Source organism: Leucopleurus acutus (assembly GCF_964270905.1).
Source record: "Leucopleurus acutus genome assembly, chromosome: 2".
NCBI classification, from domain to species: Eukaryota; Metazoa; Chordata; class Mammalia; order Artiodactyla; family Delphinidae; genus Leucopleurus; species Leucopleurus acutus.
The window spans coordinates 138,012,665-138,035,952 of NC_139143.1; the positions used below are offsets into that span (position 1 = coordinate 138,012,665).

At 39.9% G+C, this 23,288-nt stretch overlaps 1 protein-coding gene across 3 annotated transcripts in view; it reads right to left on the minus strand.

Annotated features, from left to right (window-relative positions):
• RAVER2 (ribonucleoprotein, PTB binding 2) overlaps positions 1 to 21,890 on the minus strand; it is a gene marked incomplete at its 5' end in the record, with an annotated part of 100,378 nt that extends 78,488 nt beyond the window's left edge. For all 3 annotated transcript variants that reach the window (XM_082833872.1, XM_082833871.1, XM_082833870.1), the window contains 2 exons: positions 1,292 to 1,358; positions 21,642 to 21,890. In XM_082833872.1, the coding sequence (XP_082689998.1) occupies positions 1,292 to 1,358; positions 21,642 to 21,890 (316 nt within the window). The remainder of the gene's footprint in view (positions 1 to 1,291; positions 1,359 to 21,641) is intronic.
• Between the last annotated feature and the right edge of the window lie 1,398 nt (positions 21,891 to 23,288).

A 23,288-nucleotide genomic window follows, 5' to 3' on the forward strand; every position in this document is an offset into this window, starting at 1 on the left:
GCATTTTACTCCCCTCCCCCCCCATTTACTGTTATTGACATCATATTTTACATCTTTTGGTTTTGTGTGTCCCTTAACTACACATTTCAGATATAAATGATTTTACTACTTTTGTCTTTTAACCTTCCTGTTGTTGTGTTGGTTAGATTCTGACAGGGCAGGCTGCAGTGCTGTGGTGGTCCTGAGGCTGGTGTCTGCCCACTGGTGGGAAGGGTTGGGGTCCCGGGGATCCCAGGGCTAGTACCTGCCCACCAGGAGGTAAAGCTGGGTTCTGGGGCTTGGCTGGCTAACTGATAGGCAGAGTTGTGTCCTGGGGTCTCTGGCTGCAGGGCCCGGGATCCCAGAGCAGGTGTCCGACTACTGGTGGGTGGGGCTGGGTCCCAGGATATCCAACTACAGGGCCCTGGGTGTCCTTGAGCTGGTTTTAGCCCACTGGTATGCAGGGCCGGTTCCTAACACAGTTGGCTGCAGGGTCCTAGGTGTCCTAAAGCTTGTGAGATTTCCTGGTAGGTGGGGCTGGTTTCTGGGGAAGCTGGCTGAGGGGCCCAAGATGTCTCAGTGCTGGTGCTGGCCTGCTGGTGAGTCGGCTGGGTCCTGCCATGGCAGGCTGTGGGGCTGTGGTGGTCTTGGGGCTTGGGTCTGCCCACTGGTGTATATGGCTGGAGCCCAGGATGTCCTGGGGCTGGTACCTGCCCACTGGTGTGTGAGGCTGGTTGAGAGGCTAGAGCCAGCTTGCTGGTGGGCAGGGCCAGAGCCCAGGGGGGTCTTGGGGCTGGTACCTGCCCACTGGTGGCTGGAGCTGGGTCCTGTGGTCTCCGGATGCAGGGCCCTGGGGTTCCCAGGGCTAGTGCCTATGCACTGGTATGTGGAACTGGGTCCTGGCCCCTCTGGTTGCTATGGGCTCAAGGGGTCTTAAGGCAGCCTGGCTGCTGGTGAGTGGGGCTGTGTCCCCACCCTGTTAGTTGCTTGGCCTGATGCATCCCAGCACTGACCCAGCAGGGCCAGGTCAGGCACTAATAACCTAGAGGGAGGATTCCAAATGGTGCTTACTAGCACCAGCGTCCATGTGGTAGAATGAGCTCCCCCAAATGGCTGCCACCAATATTATATTAATTTATGTGATTAAAATTTAGAATAGTATTACCTCCAGAAAATAAATTAAGTAACATGTATATAATTTAATGTTTAAGAATTTCAGAGATTAGCTTAAGAATAAAAAGACACTTAGCTTTTTTGCTCTATAACGACAAACTGCAGAATTAAAATCAGACGCTTAGAACAGAAATCTTACCTGTTCGTTTATTTCTGTCCACATAACAATACTTTAACTCATAGTCTTGTAATAAATCATGAACTTCCTGAAAGAGACAAAATATGAACTCAATAAACATACGAATGCAGTTAGTAGATGATCCAGCTGTAGCAGCCGACCACCATTACCACCACCATCCCCCATGTAAAAAAATCTTCCATGGATCTCCATCACTTATTTAAATTAAAGGCATTCAGGCCCACCAGATATGGCACCAACATACCTCTGCAAAGACATCTCCCAAAATATCCCTACACGTGCCCATATTCCTGCTCAGATGAACACTCATTCTCTCATGAGTACACCATGCACAATCCTCATTCTGAATTACGCTGATACCTCGATCTAGCATGGGGCAAACATATCACTACAGCTCCCAAACTTCATCTAGAATCACATGCTTCCTTTGAAATCCCAGCTCAAATGTTCTTCCATGAAGATTTTTCCAATTCCTTTCCACAGAACATCACCTCTCCCACCACTATGCTAACAACGGTCATACTTTATTTATGCCTCTCTTACACAAATAATATGAAATGTTTCTACTTGTGTTCTACATACTGAGTTTTTAACAAGTGTTACACCTGTAGATGGTAATACCAGCATGTAGAATAAATATAAATTAGAACCTAATTTAGAGGTCCCTGGGTATGAAAACAAGTAACAACCACCAAGGTAGGTATGGTATGTAGTCCAATTTATTTCCCCTTGGCTCCCCAAGATGTTTAAACTGGCTTTCTTGTTTGTTCAGTTTCTATTACTAATCCAGTCTGAACTTTTAAACTGTGATATCATAACTTCCATCCACCTGGGAAAATACAGCATATTTCCTCTGTATTTCTCCAATCCTTTCTGTTAAACTGATAATACTTGAGTACAAGAACTATATTTATCTGTATATTATATATATTGCTTTGAGCATACTAGGCACTCACATAAACATTAAAGTGAATATAATTTATTTTGTCATTGACTTGATATTAAGCCTTGAAAATTTTACTCATAATATACAACTGATGTAGTTATTATTTTTTAAAGGAATTGAACTATCACGTAAGTGGACATTTGGACCCCAGGCGAGACAGTGGTACAGCCAACCTGTTCTATTTTACAAATGAATACACTAAACAGACGTAAGTGCTAGGATGTTAAGTTTGCAACCTAAACTAATTAATTCAGTAATATAATAATAATTCTTACTACTGATATTTTTATAGTTAACATTCATTTAGTTTTTACTAGGTACCAGAACACTGAACTTACTCCTTTCATTAAAAAATCAGGAAACCAGAGCAGAGCAAATTCAAGTAACTTGCCAAAGCTTATGCTCAGTAATTTGCTGAGTATAGATTCACCAATTGGCTTGGTTCTAGGGACAACACTCTTAACCTCTATGCTATACTGCCTTACTTCTTCCAGGATTAACTGAAATAGTATACTACCACAGTTAATTATAAAACCAACACCACAATGTCCAAATAAGTGATCATATGGAAATGGAAAATAAGTAAGAGGACAGTAACAAGTTGAGAAACATTTTCTCTTTCAATCCAACGTAAGGGAGTGGGGGAGACTGATATAATAGGCAAAGTATAAAAATAGTGCTGGGTGAAACAAAGACAATCATCTTTGAGATAAGAAAGATAAGAAAGGTAAAGGTGATAATTTAGTATTCTTTATCAGTAAGTCAATATTAGAAATGTTTTAAAATATATAACTTATCAAATGTGTAAAATATTGTTTGATGAATTACATAGTAATATGATCAACATACAGATTAGTTTATACATTACCACTATGGTAATTTTTTGTCTTGTAAGTTTCAATATTTTCTTGAACTTAAACAACAGTGTATTGCTCATTAAGTAAACATAACTCTCTCAGCAGCATACCATATATATTTTGCCAATCATCTAATTTAATATTATACTTTATATAGAAGGTGACACAGTTTTGTTTGAAAGGATCCAGTGTGTGCTTTTAGTTGCACAAACTTTAATCTCTCATTTCACTAGTTAACAGCTATCAAATGCCAGATAAAGAAAACATGATACTGCTCTTCACTTGATCAAGTCTCCGTAAACAATTGACATGTTATATTACTCATTTAGCTAACAGAACCACCTAAGTTTTCAAAGATGCATTTTGCCAGTTGGAAATTTTATTTTTAAAACACCCATATTTCTAATCATAGCTTTCCTATGTATCAGACGTGGAATACAGATTTTGCCAACTGGGAAACTTTACAAAGCTTCCTGCAAAGAAAACAACAATTATTTTTCTCCATGCCCTGGTTGCCTTGACCCAGGCAAAAGTGGGTCACCCCTCAACTTGAGCCTCGGCAAGTTGGCCAAATTAAAAACTTAAAACCTGAAAGAGAGTCCTAACGACCATTTGCCAAAATTCTACTGTGCTCCACACCACACAAAACCAAAAGGACTAAAATTATGTCTCCCTGTTCTAATCTAGTTTTATGACACTTTCAACTTACAAGCTAACTTTAAGGAATGAAGTTGCACCTTTGATGCAAATACTTTGTCCTCTGACTAGCAATATCAGTTACACATTTCTTACAGTAAGATGAGCTCATCGATTTTGATAATTGTTAGATAGCTTTAGTAACCTATTTCCAGACCCGATTCACCATCATCCCCTGGAATTAAATGAAAAGTTTTCCACATATGAAATGTTTTCTGGGGAGAGGTTTAATAGCTTTCAACTCAAAGCAGTCTGTTAATAACCCCCCAAGAGTCAAACAACCATTGTTCTAGCTGGTGTGGACTTCTTCCTGAATGAAACTCAGCCTTAGTTTTAAACTTGAATCACACTGTCTTCCAAGCCCTTTGCAGACTTATGTTCTAAAAAGGGCTTTCATAGATTAAAGCACTTTGCTTTTAAATTCCACTTTTTTGGAATGAAAAAAATATTTTTATTTATGTTCTTTTAAAATTGTACGTGATCTGATAATACAAAAGGATTATCTGTAACATATATTATGAGGCATAATAATGAAATAAGCACCCAGGAGCTCTACACCAAACTTAAAGACTAGGACATTGGCAACACTGTTCCATCTAACTATGCCTTCCTGCACTAGCCCATCCCCCATAGCTGAAGTCCTCAGGCAGCTTTGTATCCCCAAATAATACATTGTTTTGGTTTGTTTCTGAGCTTTATAAAAATGGTATTATGCTATTTTTAATCTTCTTTGCCTTGCTTTTTATACTCAATATTATGTTTCTAAAATTCACTCATGATCCACACGGCTACTGTTCATTTATTCACTGTGGTTTAACATTCCATTCTGTGATTTTAGTATGGTTTACATATCTATTTTTCTATCAGTGAATATCTGATTTGTTTCCAGGTTGTTGCTATTTTGCTACTGTTTGCTATTAAACTACCGTCACCCTCTTGTAAATTTTACGTATCTCCTGGTGTTCCTGTGCAAAAATTTCTGAAAGTGGGAAATTCCCGGGCTATACACATGCAAAGGATCGTCTTTACAAGAAAGGGCCAGCTTCTTTACCAGAAAGATTGTTACAGTTTACATTCCCATCGATGGTATATGGGAGTCCTTACAATGCTTGGTCTCATCAGACACTTAAATTTTGTCAATTTAGTGGATATAAAATCATACCTCCTTGTGCTCTTGATTTGCATTCCCTTGATTAATAAGGCAGGGCATTGTGATGGTTAGTTTTGTGTGTGAACTTGGCTACAGAATCCAGTTCTTAAGTAATCTACGTGTTGCTGCAAAGGTATTTTCTAGATATGGTTAATATCTACAATCAGTTTACTCTAAGTGAAGGAGATCACCTTGGATAATGCAGGTGGGCCCCATCTAGTCAGCTGAAGAGCTTAAGAGAAAAACCGAGGTATTCTGGAGAAGAAATCCTGCCTCAAGACTGTAGCATCAACACCTGCCTGAGTTTCTAGCCTGCTGGTATACCTCACAGATTTTAGACTAGCCAGCCCTCACAATCAATCAATCAAATCCTCTATGAATGTATATAGTATAAATACATATTAATATAAATTTTATATATAATGTTTCTCAGAAGAACTCTGATACAGGTATTTTTCATATTTGTTTACCATTTATTTCCTCTTCTGATAAACATTTACTTATCTTATTGCCCATTTTTCTATTGTGTTTATTTTTTATTTATTTTTTATTTTGCAGTACGCGGGCCTCTCACCGCTGCAGCCTCTCCCGTCGCGGAGCACAGGCTCCAGACACGCAGGCTCAGCGGCCATGGCTCACAGGCCCAGCCGCTCCACGGCATGTGGGATCCTCCCAGACCGGGGCACGAACCCGTGTCCCCGCATCGGCAGGCAGACTCTCAACCACTGCGCCACCAGGGAAGCCCTATATTTTCTTTTTTTGACATGTAGAATTTTTTTTTAATATTTTGGATACTAATTCCTTGTTGGGAAGCATATTATATATGTATTCCCCTAGTAAGTGGTCTGTCATTTTATTTGTGGGTACTTTTGGTAAAGAGAAGTTTTTCATTTAATGAAGCCAAATGTATCAGCTTTTTCCTTTAGAATTTCTGTTTTTTGTGCCTTAAGAAATCCTTTCCTACCCAAGATCATACGATAGTTTGTCTTCCAAAAGTTTTTACATTTTTTCTTTCACTTATCAGTTTTAGTCAGCTGGAGTTAGCCATATTATTCTAGCCATAATTTCCAGTACAATCTTGAACAGAAGTGATTCTGGTATTGCTCCTAATCTCAAAGGGAAATTTTTCAATATTTCACCATGGAACATGATTGCTTTTGGTTTCTCTAGATAATCTTTAAGTTTGAGGAATTTGTATTCTATTCCTGTTTGCTATGAGTTTTTATTATGAATGGGTGTTAAATGTTATCAAATGCTTTTTCTGCATCTACTGAGATGACTTAAGTCCCATCTTCATGCCAGTCATCTCCAAATTTTTATCTCCACCTCAAATTTCTCTCCCGGGCTCCACACCTATACAAGCTATTGCTTGCTCAGAACTGCATTTGAATGTTACACACCAGATAATACTGTTTTGGGCCCAACACAAGGCCCATCATATGATACATTTCGTGGTACTGGCTGAGTAAATGCGGTGTCCATTTTAACTTGGCTAAATTTTTAACAGCTTTCAATACAGCTGTTTTGCTGGAAAGTTCTTTTGAATACCTACTCTTTGCCAGGGGAACATTTTGACTTGGCTTAAAAAAAAATTAAGTAAACTTTCAGCTTTTTTATTAGCAGTATAATAATTTATTGAATGTTTACTTTCTCTCAGGCCCTTTATTGAAATAACTTTGTTTAACCCTAACAAACCCATGATATGGATTTTAAAGTTGGATGTTATTATCGATTTTAAAGTGGAAGATATTGAGGCCTAGAGAAGGGACTTGTATAGACAGTATGTAACGAATCTGGGATTCAAACCCAGGTTGACAGACCTTAGAGCAAACACAATGAATACTATATCTTAAGTATCATCAATACAAAAATAAAACCTATGAACTATTCATTTCCATCGCATTCCTAATGCTTACTGCATCACTGACCTCCTAACCTTAGGACAGAGATCAGGGTAAGAACAAAGTTTGGGAGATAAAAACAAAAACAACATAATTTTACTTTTTGACAGCTAGAAATCTGAAAGCATCACTCCCTTGTTTAAATATTTCAACGGATCCTCATTTCCCTTAAATAAAATCCAAACTTCCTTAAATGTCTTACAATCATCTGGTCCTACTTAATGTGCTAGCCTTATATTGAATCACTACCCCTCTCAAACTCTACTCCTTATCTACTCCTTATCTACTCCTCTCAAACTCTACTCCTTACACAATGCCCTAACTCTTGGCCATGCTTTTTCTTTTCTTTAGGACTTGATATATCTTGTTACTACCACTATGAATATTCCTCACGTCTCCCTTTCTCTCCCTTCCCCTAGTTAATTTCTCTCTCCCTGGTTTTCAGCTTAAATTGAGTTTCTCTAAGAAGCCTTTCTGAATCTCTCAGGTGTGGAGTAGGTATCTTTCTTTTGGGCTCCCATAGCATTTTTTACTTTTTCCATTGCAACACTTATAGCACCTATCATCTGTATTTTAACTGCTTATATATCTGTATCTTCATTAGATTGTAGGCTTATTAGTAGCAAATAGCATGTAGCTGGCCTTGTTCGTAAAAAAGTCTCCAACATTTGGCAAAAAGCAGACCTTGAATATTTGTTAAGTGCATGAATATCTGTTTCTACATATTACCTTTATCAACTCCAATACAGTATTTTTCTACGATTATTTTACCATCTGAAGATAAACCAATATGTTTAAAGTGCTCAAAAAGAAAAAACAATTACTCTCTTTACACTAACCTGATACATAACTCATTTCTTCTTTAAAAGAAAATATTTACATACCTCAAATTAATGAATATTATATATCTAGCAGTAAGAGGTTCTCCTTGAGCAGTTCTTGCTTATAGATATCCCCAGGAGATAGATTTACATAACCATGTCTCCCAAAGAATAATCCTACAGAAATCACGATCTCCTTTTCTCTGACACAAATGTTTTCTCTTTCCAGTATCACCCGGATGTAATACTGTATTCGTTTTCCATTGCTGTGCAACAAATTAAATTGCTTAAAACAATCCCCATTTATTATCTCTCAGTTCTGTAGGTCAGAAGTTCCGGCAGGCTCAAATGCATTCTCTGCTTAGGGTCTCTCAAGGCCCAAAATCAAGGGCTTAGGCAGGCTGGGCTCTTATCTGGAGGCTCTAAGAAAGAATGCACTTCCACTCATTAAGGCAGTTAGCAGAATTCAGTTTCTTGCAATTGTACAACTGAAGTCCCCATTTTCTCGCTGGCTGTCAGCTGGGGACCACACTCAGCATCCAGAGACTGCTCTAAAATCCTTGTATGTGGCCCCCCTGCATCTTCAGACCCAGCAACAGTGCATCAAACCCTTCTTGTGCTTCAGATCATCTGACTTCTCCCTCTGCTACTAGCTGGAGAAAACGCTCTGCTTTTAAAGGGCTAGTATGATGAGATATGGCTCACTGGGATAATCTCCCTTTTGATACCCCTAAGTCAACTGAGTAGTAACCTTAATTATATCTGCAAACACCCCCTTCTGTCATGTAACGTAACAATCACACATGTGGTACCTTATCACATTCACAGTTCCATGGATTAGAAATCTTGGGGGGCCATTTCTAAATTCTGCCCGCCGCGACACCACTAATAATAGATATCACTTACTGTACCCTTACACATATGTCACACAAAATATCTTCTTTCATACCACAGGTTTCAGAGCTCAAGCAAGGTGAGGAGGACATCTGCCCAGAAGGAAACCCCAGCACAGAGAGTCAGAACTCAGGCAAGGTGAGGAAGCCTTCTGGCCAGTGGAAGAGCCCAGTACAGAAGGATGGAGCTTATACTGGATGAGGTGGGTGTCTGCATGCGGGAGGGCACAGTCATCTGCAGGGGTGATGAGAGATTGATTACTTAAAGGAGGATTGTTCAAATAAGTAAATATATTAAGGACAATGAACACCAGGTTTCTCACTGTCAGAAAAAAAAAGTTACAAACATGGAATGGGAGAAAACTAGAAAGAACTCTACGGAGTTAGACTGCAATTTGATATATCAGTGTGAACTCATTCCTTTCAATAGACAGATATAGGTGTAAATATATGTGTGTACACACATACATACACTCATATATTCTCTTGCTCTGCCTACTAAGAGGAACTGACAGCAGTGATATCTCAGTGGCAATGAGTACATCTAGTTCCCAGATCTTGGCTTCTTAATAGTATTTTCCCCCAAAAGAAACTAGGCTTTATAAAAGTCATCTAGGGCTGCCATAACAAAATATCATAGACAACAGAAACTTAATTTACTCACAGATCTGGAAGTTAGAATTCCAAGATCAAGGCTCTAGTTGATCTGGCTTCTGCTGAGATCTCTCTTCCTGGCTTGTAGATGGCCACCTTCACCCTATGCCCTCACATGGCCTTTCCTTGGTGCTTGCACACATCGGGGTTGGGCTGGGGGTGAGGCACACAGCAGAAAGAGAGCTCTCTGGTGTCTTTTCTTCAATGGCAATAATCCTATCAGGTCAGGGCCCCACCCTGATGACTTCCTTTAAATTTAATTACTTCCATAGAGACCCCGGCCACACTGGGGGTTAGGGCTTCAACATATGAATTGGGGGGAAAACAAGCATTCAGTCTCTCATGAAATGGATGATTCAAGAGCTAAAGCACAGAAAATAAAACATAAGCTGCAACAGCGTATTGTGTCAAAAGCAAAGGGAAGTGCTCAGTGAATGACAGGGACATGTCAAAAGTACATAGGACCAGTAGACAAAATACAGAAGCAACCTAAGTGTCCATCAAAAGATGAATGGATAAAAAAGATGTGGTGTGTGTATATATATATACGATGGAATATTAGCCATAAAAAATAATGAAATTTTGCCACTTGCAACAACATGGTTGGACCTGAAGGGTATTATGATGAGTGAAATAAGTCAGAGAAAGACAAATACTGCATGTTATCACTTACATGTGGAATCTAAAAAATACAACCAAATATGAATATAACAAAACAGAAACAGACTCACCGATATAGAGAACAAACTAGAGATTACCAGTGGGGAGAGGGACACGGGAAAGGGCACAATGGGGGTAGAGGATGAAGAGGTACAAAGTACTATGGAAAAAATATATAAGGATACAATATATGACACAGGGAATATAGCCAATATTTTATAATAGCTTTAAATGGAGTATAATCTATAAAAATATTGAATCACTATGTTGTACCCTTGAAACTAACATAACATTGTAAATCAACTATACTTTAATTTAAAAAAAAAAGGACCTTTCCCTTAAGTGTGTGCTAGAATTAGTGACTTGTTTCTAAAGAACAGTGAATGGGAAAAATAGTATCTTTACAGAGGAGTGATGTGGCAGACATCATCTTAAGGAAATGATCAAGGTTAACACCACCAGTGAAAGTCATATTGATGTCATGATGTCATGTACCCCATGAAATGACATGATCAGAAGTGGACTTTGCCTCTGTGGAATTCTTCCCAAAATTCCATAACCTTAATCTCCCATGAGAAAAACATCATACAAACCCGAGGGGTGTTCTAAAAAGTTTCTGACCAAACTATCAAGATCATGAAAAACAAGAAAAGACTGAGAAACTGATGCAGAATGGAAATTAAGGAGATGAGATGTGGTAACTAAATGCAATGTGGTACCCTGGACTGGATCCTGAAACAGGAAAAGGACATAAGTGAAAAAAACAAATCAAATCCAAAGTCTACAGTTCAGTTAATAATAATGTACCAATGTAATCTCTTAGTCTTGACTAGTGTACCTTGGTTACAAGATTTAACATTAGGGGAAACTGGGTAAAGACTATATAGGAACTCTATGTACTCTCTTTGTAACTTCTTTTGTAAATCTAAAATTATTCCAAAACAAAAAGTTTATTTAAAAAGAGGACATAGGAGCCAGCTTAAAGAAGCTCCCACTGTCCAAACGTAAAACAATTAAAGCATCAAGGTAAGTAATGATAGTAATGGAGTATAAACCGTTGAATAACATAGGAAACCAAGAGTTTATTTTTGACATAAAATAATAAATCAATAAATTGAACACTAGAAAGGGAATACAGGCATACCTCAGAGACATTGTGGGTTTGGTTCCAGGCCACTGCAATAAAGTGAATATCAAAATAAAGTGAGTCACACAAATTTTTTGGTTTCCCAGTGCATATGAAAGTTATGCTTATACTATACTCTAGTATATTAAGTGTGCAGTAGCATTATGTCTAAAACAAGTACATACCTTAATTAAAAAATACTTTATTGCTAAAAAATTGCTATCCGTCATCTGAGCTGTCAGCACATCATACTCTTTTTGCAATAGTAACAAAGATCACTGATCACAGATCACCATAACAAATATAATAATAAGGAACAAGTTGGAAATATTGTGAGAATTACCAAAATGTGACACAGAGACACGAAGTGAGCAAATGCTGTTGGAAAAATGGTGCCGACAGACTTGTTTGAGGCAGGGTTGCCACAAACTTTCAAGTTGTAAAAAATGCAATATCTGTGACAAGCAAATAAAGAAAAGCACACTAAAATGAGGTATGCCTGTAGAATATTTATACAGTCTTAACTGAAGTATCTCCTCTCAAAAATCCTTATTAATTACAAAGGGAAAAACTCTGCTTATAGAAGCCTGGCAGATACCACTTTAATAAAATCAATCAGAGGGATCAAAGTTAACTTTATCAGCAATGGGACAAATCTAAAACATGCATCACCCTGTGATATTCCTGCCAAGGTTATGTAACTTGAGTCTAATTATGCAGAACTAATCTAATTATATAGAATGTCCAAATTGAAGGACACTCTATAAAGTAACTGGCCTGTAATCTTCAAAAGGGTCAAGGCTGGAAAAGACAAGTTATTCCAGACTGAAGACTAAAAAGACACAACAACTAAGTGCAATATATGATTCTGAACTGGATCCTTTCACTATAAAAGATATTAATGGGAAAACTGGCAAAACTTAAACACGATCTGTAGATTTGACGGTAGTATTTTGAGTTTGATGGTAGTGATGTGTTTATGCTGGAGAAAGTCCATATTTGTAGAAAATACACAGTAAAGTACTCAGGTTGATAGAGAGTAGGTCAATGCTCACTCTCAAACAGTTTAGGGAAAAATAGTTCTTTGTACAGTACTTACGACCTTTCTGTAAGTTTGTGATTATTTCAAAATTTAAAATTTCCCAGATTCACATGTTCTTGTTTATTGCCATTACTTCTACTCGAGATCAGGATGCGAAAAACGAACAAGGTATAAACTCAGAGAGAAGGAGACTGATCTGAAGTCAAAAGCCAGCAGCTGAACTTGAGGGTAACAGAAGATCCAAAGTTCAGGAAATAAAGGCAAGCTGGGAACTAGAAGCAGATAATCACTGTAGTGGGTTAAGGAAAGATATAAGAACTGATTAGCTGGGGCAAAGCGGATAGGGTGGGGCGGGCTGGAGCTGGGTGAAAGGGGATGGCAGGAAAAGAGGCAAAGAATATGCGTGCAAATACAGGCTCAAACAAATACAGTGAATTCTAATGCTATCTTGGCATTCAGGTGGTAACAAAAGTTTAACAGAAACCTTCAAATTCACAAAGAAAATGTACAAGCATAAGGACGAAGGAAATCTAAAGATAATGAGAGTAAATAAGCACAAAATTAAGTGTCAAATGCCTAGAAAACAAGTTGAGAGACTCACAATAAGTTAGAGACTCAGAAATCGAACAAAAAAGGGAAACTTTTCATAGCAATAAATACTTATTGTGAATAGTCTTGATATGTTTTAAAGAGACATTTTCTTTACATTAACCTTGTTTTTTTTTTTTTTTGCGGTACGCGGGCCTCTCACTGTTGTGGCCTCTCCCGTTGCAGAGCACAGGCTCCGGACGCGCAGGCTCAGCGGCCATGGCTCACGGGCCCAGCCACTCCCGCAGCATGTGGGAGCTTCCCGGACAGGGGCACGAACCCGTGTCCCCTGCATCAGCAGGCAGACTCTCAACCACTGTGCCACCAGGGAAGCCCTATATTAACCTTTGTATCAACAAATATTCATTGTGAATAGTCTTGATATGTTTTAAAGTGACATTCTTTATATCAACCTTTGTAACAACACACGTTAAGTGAGAAACATTACACTGTAATATCTTGGACTCTAAGAAAAAGAATTCTGTACATCCACCCTGTGTCAGGAACAATAGGTAAAGTGTTAGTAATACTGGGTGACCAGAGAACAATGAGCTTCTACATCAAACGTAAAGTGACACAGGTGACTTTCTTAGAAAGAAAATTAAGAAGTCTGATTTATTTTCTTGCCCAGAGAGAGGATCATCCCACATATGCATAAATGCGGCCCACAGAAGTTTCTGCTGAAAACTCTTCTCAAGAAGCAGCTTTGGACCTGTTTAAATGGTCCATACTCAGGTGAAGTCCCAAACACATAATCAAAATTACACTGGCGTGGAAAGGTGCTTCTCAGTTTAGGTCTAAAATCTCCCAGAGCGAGATCAGGGGTAAATTACAAGAGATCCACAACCCCTTGAAATTACATGCAAATTTCTGTGTGCCTATGAACATTAGAACTTTTCTGGAGAGAGGGTTTATAGCTTTCAACTTACTCACATGCAGTAAACAGTTGACTGATAGAATAAGTATATGTGAACCGAGTTCACGGCCTAAAAAGCTAACAGTCTTACAATGCAAAATTTGTTCATCTTACAAACTAATCCTGAAAGCCTGCCATGTGTCACACACATTAACAGAAGTACAGCATTTTAGAACAAATAGGTGGGTCATCTCCTTCTGTTTTAAACTTCCCTGGGAACAGTGTATCAGGTTCTAGGTTAAACACTGGTGACACAAAGGTAAATATTACATAATCCCTGTCCTTTGAAACACAATATAGAGTGTATGCAGGGGAATTACAATCATAATACAGTGTGGGATAAGAATATAAACTTCGGAATAAAAAAGACATTAGCTTTTCTCCACTCTACTACTACTAAGCTGAATGACTTTGGGCAAATTGCTTGACATTAATTTTGCATCTGTGTTTCCCTATCAGTAAAATGAGAATAAAAAAATCTGATCTCACAGCCTTGAAAAAAGGATTAAATATAATGTAAATGAAGCTCGGTGCCTGGCAACAGCAGGCATCTAATAAACAAAGGTTATTATTGTTATTATAGAAATCCAGAGAAAAGAGAATTTGCTCTGGCTGAGGGATTACAAGGAGATCTCAACTAGACTACCATACTCGATTTCGGGCGCCACATTTTAAGAGATGCAATGACAAAATGATAGTGGTGTGCATTCAGAGAAAAATAAACAAGATGGTGAGGAAACTCAGACTCATGTCCTAAATGTAGTGGTTTGAAGGAGGTGAAGTTATAAGTTAAAAAAGAGAATACCATAATTTCTCTATGCTACTAGAGGGGAGAAGTTGGATCAAGAAATCAAAATTTCAGGGAAATAAATTTTACATATTTAATATAAATAACACATTTATAACAAAAGCTGTCTGAAGATGGAGTAGGATACCTTACAAAACAGTGATTTCTTTGAAACTAAAGGTGTTAAAAAATGTGCTAGAAACCATGTGTTCAGGACTCCGTAAATTGTGTTCATGTCTTAAGCAAAAGGGTTGGATAAAATGTCTTCTACCATCCTTTTCAATAATAAAATTTCATGATTTTTTAATTAAAATTCTGTATTATTTAGGATAGTACTGGTTGGTAATAGCATAAGACCCAACTTGAAATAAATGAAAAATAAAGGGAAGTTAGGGTCTTGCATAACTAAGAAATGCAAAGGTAGGTCAGGTTTCATATATAGTTTGATCAGGGCTCTAGCTCAGCCTCTATTTTTTTTTCCTCCCTCCCTCCCTCCCTCCCTTCCTTCCTTTCTTCCTTTCTTCCTTTCTTTCCAGGTCAATCCTGCTTTGGATGTCTGCTCTGTCCTCAGAATGTCAGCTACAATCTGAGCAATGTCTCTGCATTCATATCCCGTGGGAAGAAAGAATTACCTTAACAACCAAAGTCCTAAGCTTCTTTATTATACTAGGCTGAAATAATCATTGTGGCCAAGGGACTATCATGTGCTGACTGGCTTACACCCAGGTTATTGCCCATCCTTTAACCAATTCCAATGGCAAAAGAGAAGAATTCTGTTTGTTGGTTTATGTCACTTCTACAGATAGGGACAGAAAGCAAATCCACTCAAACCATGCAGTCCCTAAATAATGGAGGGCAGGTCCTCAAAGGAAAATCTGGGTGCTACTAGGAAAGACAAGAGGAAGAACGGAGACTGAGTAGGCAACAGCGTCAGGGTCTCAGCAAGAAACAGATGGCACACTCAAAGACTAAGTAACTGGAGAGAATTTTTTAAAGAGACTATCTACAAAAGTTTACAGAAAGCCCATGGTTAGCAACAGTCAGTCCCCTACAACCCCTAGGCCTAATAAAGGCAAGGGGAATGATTACAACAACCCAGAGAGCTTAGCTGCATGGAGGGTTCCATTGGAAAGAAACTGTGACCTCTGAAAGAGGAAACAGCCAAGCCACAGTAACCTCACAGAGATGGAGCTGGGTGAATAAATGCCCCAATCTCTCTCTCCTCTGCCCTTTGATCTCCCACCAGTGGCTCTGGCCAAATGCAATCAGAAATCAGAGAATAAGAGAGCCCTGTTAGTGCTTTTCACAGTACAGTCGGCCTCCGAGGACACAAAGCAGGTAAGAAGGGTGGAGAAAGGTCTGGAGGAAAAAAATGGAAGACATTCAGTATAGCAACCAAAGACAATCCTCTGCAGATAATCATGAGCCAAAACAGCTAATACAGACAAGTGTTCTAGGTGGCCTGATGCCCCCACTTCTCACTCAGTACCCCTCAGTGCACACTATCACCTTCGACTGAGGCGACTGCCTCTTGGGCAAACAAAGTAAAAACAGAGCCAGGATTTCTAATAAGCAATTATAGATATTTAAATTTATAGATGATTTTGTTTTCTTTATTTATGTCTTAACATTCTTTCATCAGCCTGTTTCTGCTGGGCTAAGCAGAGCTAAGCATAAAGCTTTTTGCCCACAGATGAGAGATGAGCCCTGGAGACACTAAGGGTCACTGGCTATAAGGTAGGGAGACGTCTTTGGACTGTTTAACACTCAGCATTGTGATGCAAACCACAAAATACTCCTCTTCTCAAATGTGTTTTCAGAGCAAGAACAAGCATTGCTGAAACACTTTTTAAAGAATTTCTGCCAAGACTAGAAATTCACTGAGCCAGTGGTGTCCCAGAAATGTAGAAATATATTCCTTTAGCAGCTTTCAGTGTTCTTGTTACACTGGGAATAGGATAATAAAATACACAGAAGAGACATAGAACCCGTAAGTCAATTCTGATTAACTACACTAAAAAAGAAAACATAATAGATAACTTTTAAGTAGCACAAACTACTACACTAAGAAAAGTAACTTTTGGAAGTAAGCAAAATGACATTCTCAATAAGAAAAAGAATGATTTCATAATGCAAAAGCATCCCAGTACTGTCAGTTTAAAAAGAGGCAATAATTACTGAATATACTGTTAGGGAAAACAAATCATGTATATTTTTAAATCCCACAGTTAAAGAACACAAAGCATGTGAGAAAATTCTATTGGTTTTTTAATAACAAAAGAAAAATGGGAATAAATCGATTTTAAAAGGAAAATCAACCAGAGTTTCCTACATTTGGTGGTTTGTTATTCTAAAAAGTGCTATGCTTTCAAATGGGCCTCTATGAATTAACCATCAAGCTTCTCAACTAACTACCCTAATAGAGTACTTTGAAATGAAAGTTAATAATACCCAAAGTGAGACAATAGAATGTTTCTTCTATTTAGCCCTAAGCACTTCACATTTTCTTCTAATTACACAATAAAATCTTTCAGATTTTAAAATAAATACAACAAAAACAAAATACAGGTACATGCATACGATATGTAAAAAAACAACTGAGTGAATTCAAACAATATAGTAAATAAATGTCATTATTTCTCCAATTTGAAACCCCAGTAGCAGTGCTACTGAAACAGAATCAGGTTAACCATAAAATATAAACAATTTATAGAAATACAATTAAAAACCACATATTAGGGCATTACCTTAACTAATCAAACTTCTAAAGTCAGAGTTGCAAAAGACTATTCACACATATAGACACACATATATACGATAGCTACAATGAATAAGAACCACTGTTCACAGCATTGTTATTATTCACTATAAATAATTCTAATAATTATTATAAATATTATTCATGATAAATTAATCACTATAATAACATTCCAAAACACTGACAAATACCAAATCACAGTGGCATGAAGTACTCAGGGATGGAGGCAGCTTTAAAAAATTAGAGTAGGATCCAATGTAGAACCAATAAAAAATGAGACTAGAAACGTAGGCAGGGGCCAAGTCACAAAAAGCCTAGAGTCTAGGGCTTCCCTGGTGGCGCAGTGGTTGAGAGTCCGCCTGCCGATGCAGGGGACATGGGTTCGTGCCCCTGTCCGGGAAGATCCCACATGCCGCGGAGCAGCTGGGCCCGTGAGCCATGGTCGCTGAGCCTGCACGTCCGGAGCCTGTGCTCCGCAACGGGAGAGGCCACAACAGGAAGAGGCCCGCGTACCACAAAAAAAAAAAAAAAAAAAAAAAGCCTAGAGTCTTAGAATTCTATCCTAGTATGTCATGCTTCTCAAGTGAGGTCTGAGTACTCCATGGTAATACAGGAGTATGGAAAATCATAGGACAATTGTGGTGCATCTTCCATAAGTGTCAAGTTTATGTAAAAAATTTGGAGGGAAGTTAAATGAGTTTGTCACTGTCTTTATATTAAATCCAATTTTCCTAGAGCATAAAATTAATGTGAATTTTTCAGACAGAACATGAAGCTTCAAAGCAATGTCACTCTTGCCGTAGGCTAATTCAGGTTCACTATTCCTTACAATTTGAGGAGAAGAGACAAATGAGGGAGAATTTGAGGGAAAGTTTAAGAAGCAGTGCTGAGAATGTGGAGCCAAAGATTTTTGTTGTTGTTTTCTCTTGTTTTGAACAGGGGAGTGATATCAGATTTGTGCCTTGGGAAGCTCTCTCAGGGAAACAGTAAGCAGGATGGGCTAAAAACTAAGAGACAGCACAATAATGAGGGTAAGTGACAAGCAGAAAGGTTGTAACTCTGCAAGAGATGAAAAGGATATGAACCAGAGTTGAAGCTATGACAACACAGAGGGCTGGGAGGATTCCGGAAAGCATACGATGATCACCAGACAGCGCCTGACAGACGCCATAGTAACTATTCTTTTGAGAACTTATTAGTATAAAGGCGTTCATTTTTTTAGAGTTAGTATTTCTACTACTGTAAGGTATTTGACATTTGTACCTTTAAAAGCTCTCACTTAAAAATAATACCTTCATGAGAGAGTGGCACGGACATATATACACCACCAAATGTAAAATAGATAGCTAGTGGGAAGCAGCCGCATAGCACAGGGAGATCAGCTCGGTGCTTTGTGACCACCTAGAGGGGTGGGATAGGGAGGGTGGGAGGGAGACGCAAGAGGGAGGGGATATGGGGATATATGTATGCATATGGCTGATTCACTTTGTTATAAAGCAGAAACTAACACACCATTGTAAAGCAATTATACTCCAATAAAGATGTTAAAAAAAAAATAATACCTTTAGTGTGCCTTCTAATCATAGGAAGTGTAAAGTTGTGGGATGCTATTTGGTATATGCTGTTATACCAAAAATTAAACAAAATATGAGTAAGACTTATGAAAACTATGTTTAATAAAGAAAACACCCATGTTTTAAAAATGTTAAGAAAAAATTATTGGGTTCCTACTGATCAATCATCATCACAGCTTTTCTAGAAACATAACTATACAGTTTGAGAACCAGAGTTAGGAATGACTTTGATCCTTAATGTGATATTCCAGAATAAATGAACACAGACTCTTCTAGAAAAGAACAAGAATTTGGGTATTTAAAATATCTGATTACTTAGAAACTGAACAAAAAGTAGTAACTTTTTTTTTTTTTTTTTTACCATGTTAGTCATTTCATAAGGAGGAAACAGGAGTTTATCCAGCTGATACTGGCTAAAAGATACAAAATAAGATTAAACTTAATTCTTCACTAGTAAGTTGACAGTAAAATGCAGCCACTAGGTAAAAACAGAATTATAATTGTTAAGGTAAATAAAAGATAAAACAAACAAAAAATCCTAGCAGAACATATTCAAGAAAATATTACAACTTGAGAAGTAGATCAAGTAAATATTAATTTTATTGGACTAATAAAAATAGCAACTCAGTTTAAATAATCTGAAGAAAAGAGTGTCTTTTGATTGCTTTTAGAAATTAGCATACTTCGGTCTATTCTACTTAGTCGTGTAACACAGACCATTGATATTTATAATATGATTGTGATCAGAAAACTTAGGAAAGGTAAAGCACTGAAGACAACAGAGAAAAGAAAAACACTACTCAAACAAATGTTATCTGTAATCAAACACTGATCTGTTTAAAGTTTAAAACTACATTATCAGAAATATTTAAAATAATATTTTGTTATGGAAATCATCATAGAAAAAAACAAAGGCTAGGACAAGTCTGGAAACTAGTCTCTAGGTCCTAACAACTTTTAGTTATTTATTTTTTGCTTATAGACGAAACTCTTCAGCTCTCAAAAAGCATGGCATAAAAATTTAAGATACTTTACTTGGCAGTAAAAGACCCAACTAGACATACAGATCTTAAACCAATTTTATTTGATAGTCTATGCTTGCTACCTTACAGAAAAATCCTAAAATTTAGGTGAAACATAAATTCATAACAGAGAAAGAATATCTCAAAAATACAAATCAGTGTAATTCTCATAAAACCTCTCTCCATCACTAACAACAGGTAATTAACTGTTCCTTTTATTAGACTCTTTAATATATTTTTTCAAGTCTCTTGAGAAGGGAGATGAGAAAGATACCAACACCAAAGGAAGAATAGACAGAACTATCTAAAATTTTTGGTCCAAATATTTTGAAAATTAACGCAAAGAAATGTGATAACAAAAATAGCTGACATTCTACAAAGGAAATTAAGACACTTCTCCACCTCTCTTCCAGATGATCTACACACATAGTTGCTATTTCTTCAATTTTTGTTTTTAATTCCATCTGCCTTTTCCAAGCCTCCCTCTTTCTGTGCTCACTTGCTGTCCTACACTTGCGTGGGCACGGGAAAGTTGCTTCTATGAAATCAGTCCATTGCAGGTGTCCTTATAGCATTACAAAACATCACCTGCCTGAGGGGAAGTGGACAACCATGGAAAGAGCTGAAAGAGGGATGAGATGTACAAACACTGACAGAGACTTTTTTACATTGTTTTTGAAACAAAATGGCCCTTCATGTATATGGGTTATAAGGTTACATGCTCACATTTATTGTGAGTGGCTATGTAAGGTCTAATTACATAGTAATGAGGCATTGGTCTCATTTTGATACTTAAAGATAACCATTCTTCTAATGGAAGAACCGCTGCAGTTATCAACAGGCAGCTCCCCTGCAATTCCATGCATCCCACTACAGGAGGAACTACACGAAGTGCCCCAAATCTGCAACCACCAGGACAGACCACCCTCCCCATCCCCACAAAATATAGAAATTCCAATTAAATGTGAAAGATACGTGAACATCTAGACAAGAAACCCTTAATAGTCAAAGAAATTCGATTTTTTTTGGTTAAAAAAAAATACATACGCACAGGAAAAGAAAGATAATACTCCACGTTAACAATGGTTATCTTTAAGTATCAAAAATACAGGTGATTTCTATTCCTCCCTTTGCGCTTCTCTGTGTTTTCTAGCTTTCCTACAATGAGCACGTAACTTTGGTAATCGAGGAGGAAAAAAAAAAGTCAAATAGATGCAGAGCTTAAAGCAACAGTTAATCTGGATCAAAGACACAGAGTAGCCTATCTTTAAGCCTCCTCGGAGTCGCTAAGGAACAAATCCTCCAGTACTCGGCAGGGAGAAGACGGCTGCAAGGCTCCCCAAACCGCAGCGATAACCTCTCTATTCCAGGGTCTTAGCAAACTGAGGGGACAGAGTCGTTTCATACAAACTTGGTCAAGTGCTCCCGCAACAGCAAAACTCACTCCCAGCTTTCCCGTGACCCCGCCCCCCAAGGCACACCCAAGTCGCGAGGACCCCGTTGAGACCCTGCGCCAGTCTCAGGATGCTCCCGAAGACTTGTCCCCCACCCCCAAGCTGTGCTCCGCAACTCACCTCCGCTCTCCTTCACTTACTTCCCCGACCCCTTCCCCCAGTACACCACCCTGGGCCATCAGGGGAAGGAAGGAACCAGCCGAACTTAGAGACAACGCTCCAGATTCCCGTGACCTTGGACAAGCTCATTCGCCTCTCCGAGCCTCAATTTCCTACTGTGCCTCCTTCGCGGGATGACCGCGGACTCACAAACCCCGGGGGCTCTTTAAAAGCCAAGGACCGTTCTCGTAACTCTGCACGACCCCCTTCTCCGTCTGACCGTTCCCAGGCGCCGGGCACCAGCCTGGACACCGGGGGATGGGGGCGGGAGGGCGTGGGCAGCTTCTCTCTACAGCTCCTGCCCCGTAGCCCCCGGGACGCGTCGCCTCGCAGCCCGTCCCCACACCTGGCAGTTGCTGTCCTGGGGCAGGTTTTTCACCAGGATTTTTCTGCGGTTGCTCAGCTCCCGGCGCATCCGCTGCAGCCGCGCGGCGACCTCCTCCGGGTGCAGCGCGGCGGGCGCCGGGCCCCGGGCGTCGTTGCGCGCCTCGGCGGAGGGGTCCGGCCCGCGCGGCCCCGACTCCGGCTCGGGCCCCGCCGCGCCGCCCAGGCCCGCGCCCCCCTCGCCGCCGGCTCCCGCTGCCGCCGCCGCCATCTTCCCGGGCGCCCGCGGCTGCGGGCTCCTCGGAGGCTCGAGGGGAAGGGAGAGAGAGAGCCCGAGGAGGCCCGGGCGGGGGCGAGGCGGGCCGAGGCCGCGGAGTGGGTGGGGGGAGGGGGAGGGAGGCGGCGCCGCAGCCAGCAGCCGGCGGGCGGGAAGAGGAAACCTGAGCGCCGAGGAGGAGCCCAGAACCACCTCGCGGGACCCTCCCCCTCGGGCCCCCGGGCCCCGCGCACTGGCGCGCCGGCCCCGCCCGCGGGGACCTCTGCGCCGCCACCCGAACACCTGTGCCGGCGCGGGCGGGCAGGCGAGCTCCCCTCCCTGCAAGGCCCTAGCGAAAGCCCAGGTTTGGGCTCTGGGGATGCGGCCCTTTGGCACCGGCTTTCCCGGGGGCACTCGGGCCCCAGGCGTCGGTCCCCGCGCGGCCTCCCCACGTGACACCGCAGCTGTCCACAAGCTCCCCTCGAAACTCCCGCGCTGGGGCGGCTCCGGGGCTGCAGACGCGAATTCAGCCTCCCCAAACCCGGGGAGGCCCCTGCCCGCTCCGGACGGTGACCCTTCTTCTCTGCTCAAGATGTGCTCGTCTGGCAGAGAAGTTTGAGTTTGCCATGAAAAATAAAATTTGAGGTTTTCTAGGGAGTACAAAAAGGCAAGAATTCTGGAGGCAATTTTATATATTTGAAAAAACCTGATCGCAAAGTATTTTCCTAGCTGTGTCTACAAGAAAGCCTGTGCCCTTGACCCGTCCCTCCGTTTCTTTTGTACGTTTCCTAAAATGTAAAACCTTGATGCTTGCATATGCAGCATATAAAGGGGTGCCGAAACAAAGACTAAAATGGAGCAGGAACTGTGACAGAGGGTTGGCGTTAAGGCTACTTGGAACATTATTTTAATTGAAACGTTGAGGGAGAGTTACACTGTAGAGTTAAGTCACAGTGATGTTATCAGATCAAACAATTGGGCAGCCTTTGACTGGCACCAGCCCAAATGACTATGAGTAAAGAGAAACATGCATCTTAAGTGTGTAGCATGCAAATACACTCTCAAAAAAAAAAAAAAAAAAGCCTGTTTAACATGTTATTCCGTTGGGGGAAAATATTTTCAGTAAATGTCACCAAAAAGTAAAACCAAAAAAGATTTTTAAAAAACATACTATGTATTCAGTACCTACCTTGTGCCCCCATGTACTTCTAAGTACATTACAAATGTTTCATTTACTCTTCACAATAATTCAATTAGGTAGTTTGTATTTTCTTCACTTTACAAGTGAAGAAATAGAGGCAGGTTGCTTAATTCTAAAGCCCAACGCTCTTCATAACGTAACAAGACTCATCTGTCATCTCTCCATCACAAAATAATGACTGCTGATATTCCTGCACTTATTCTCTGCCAACA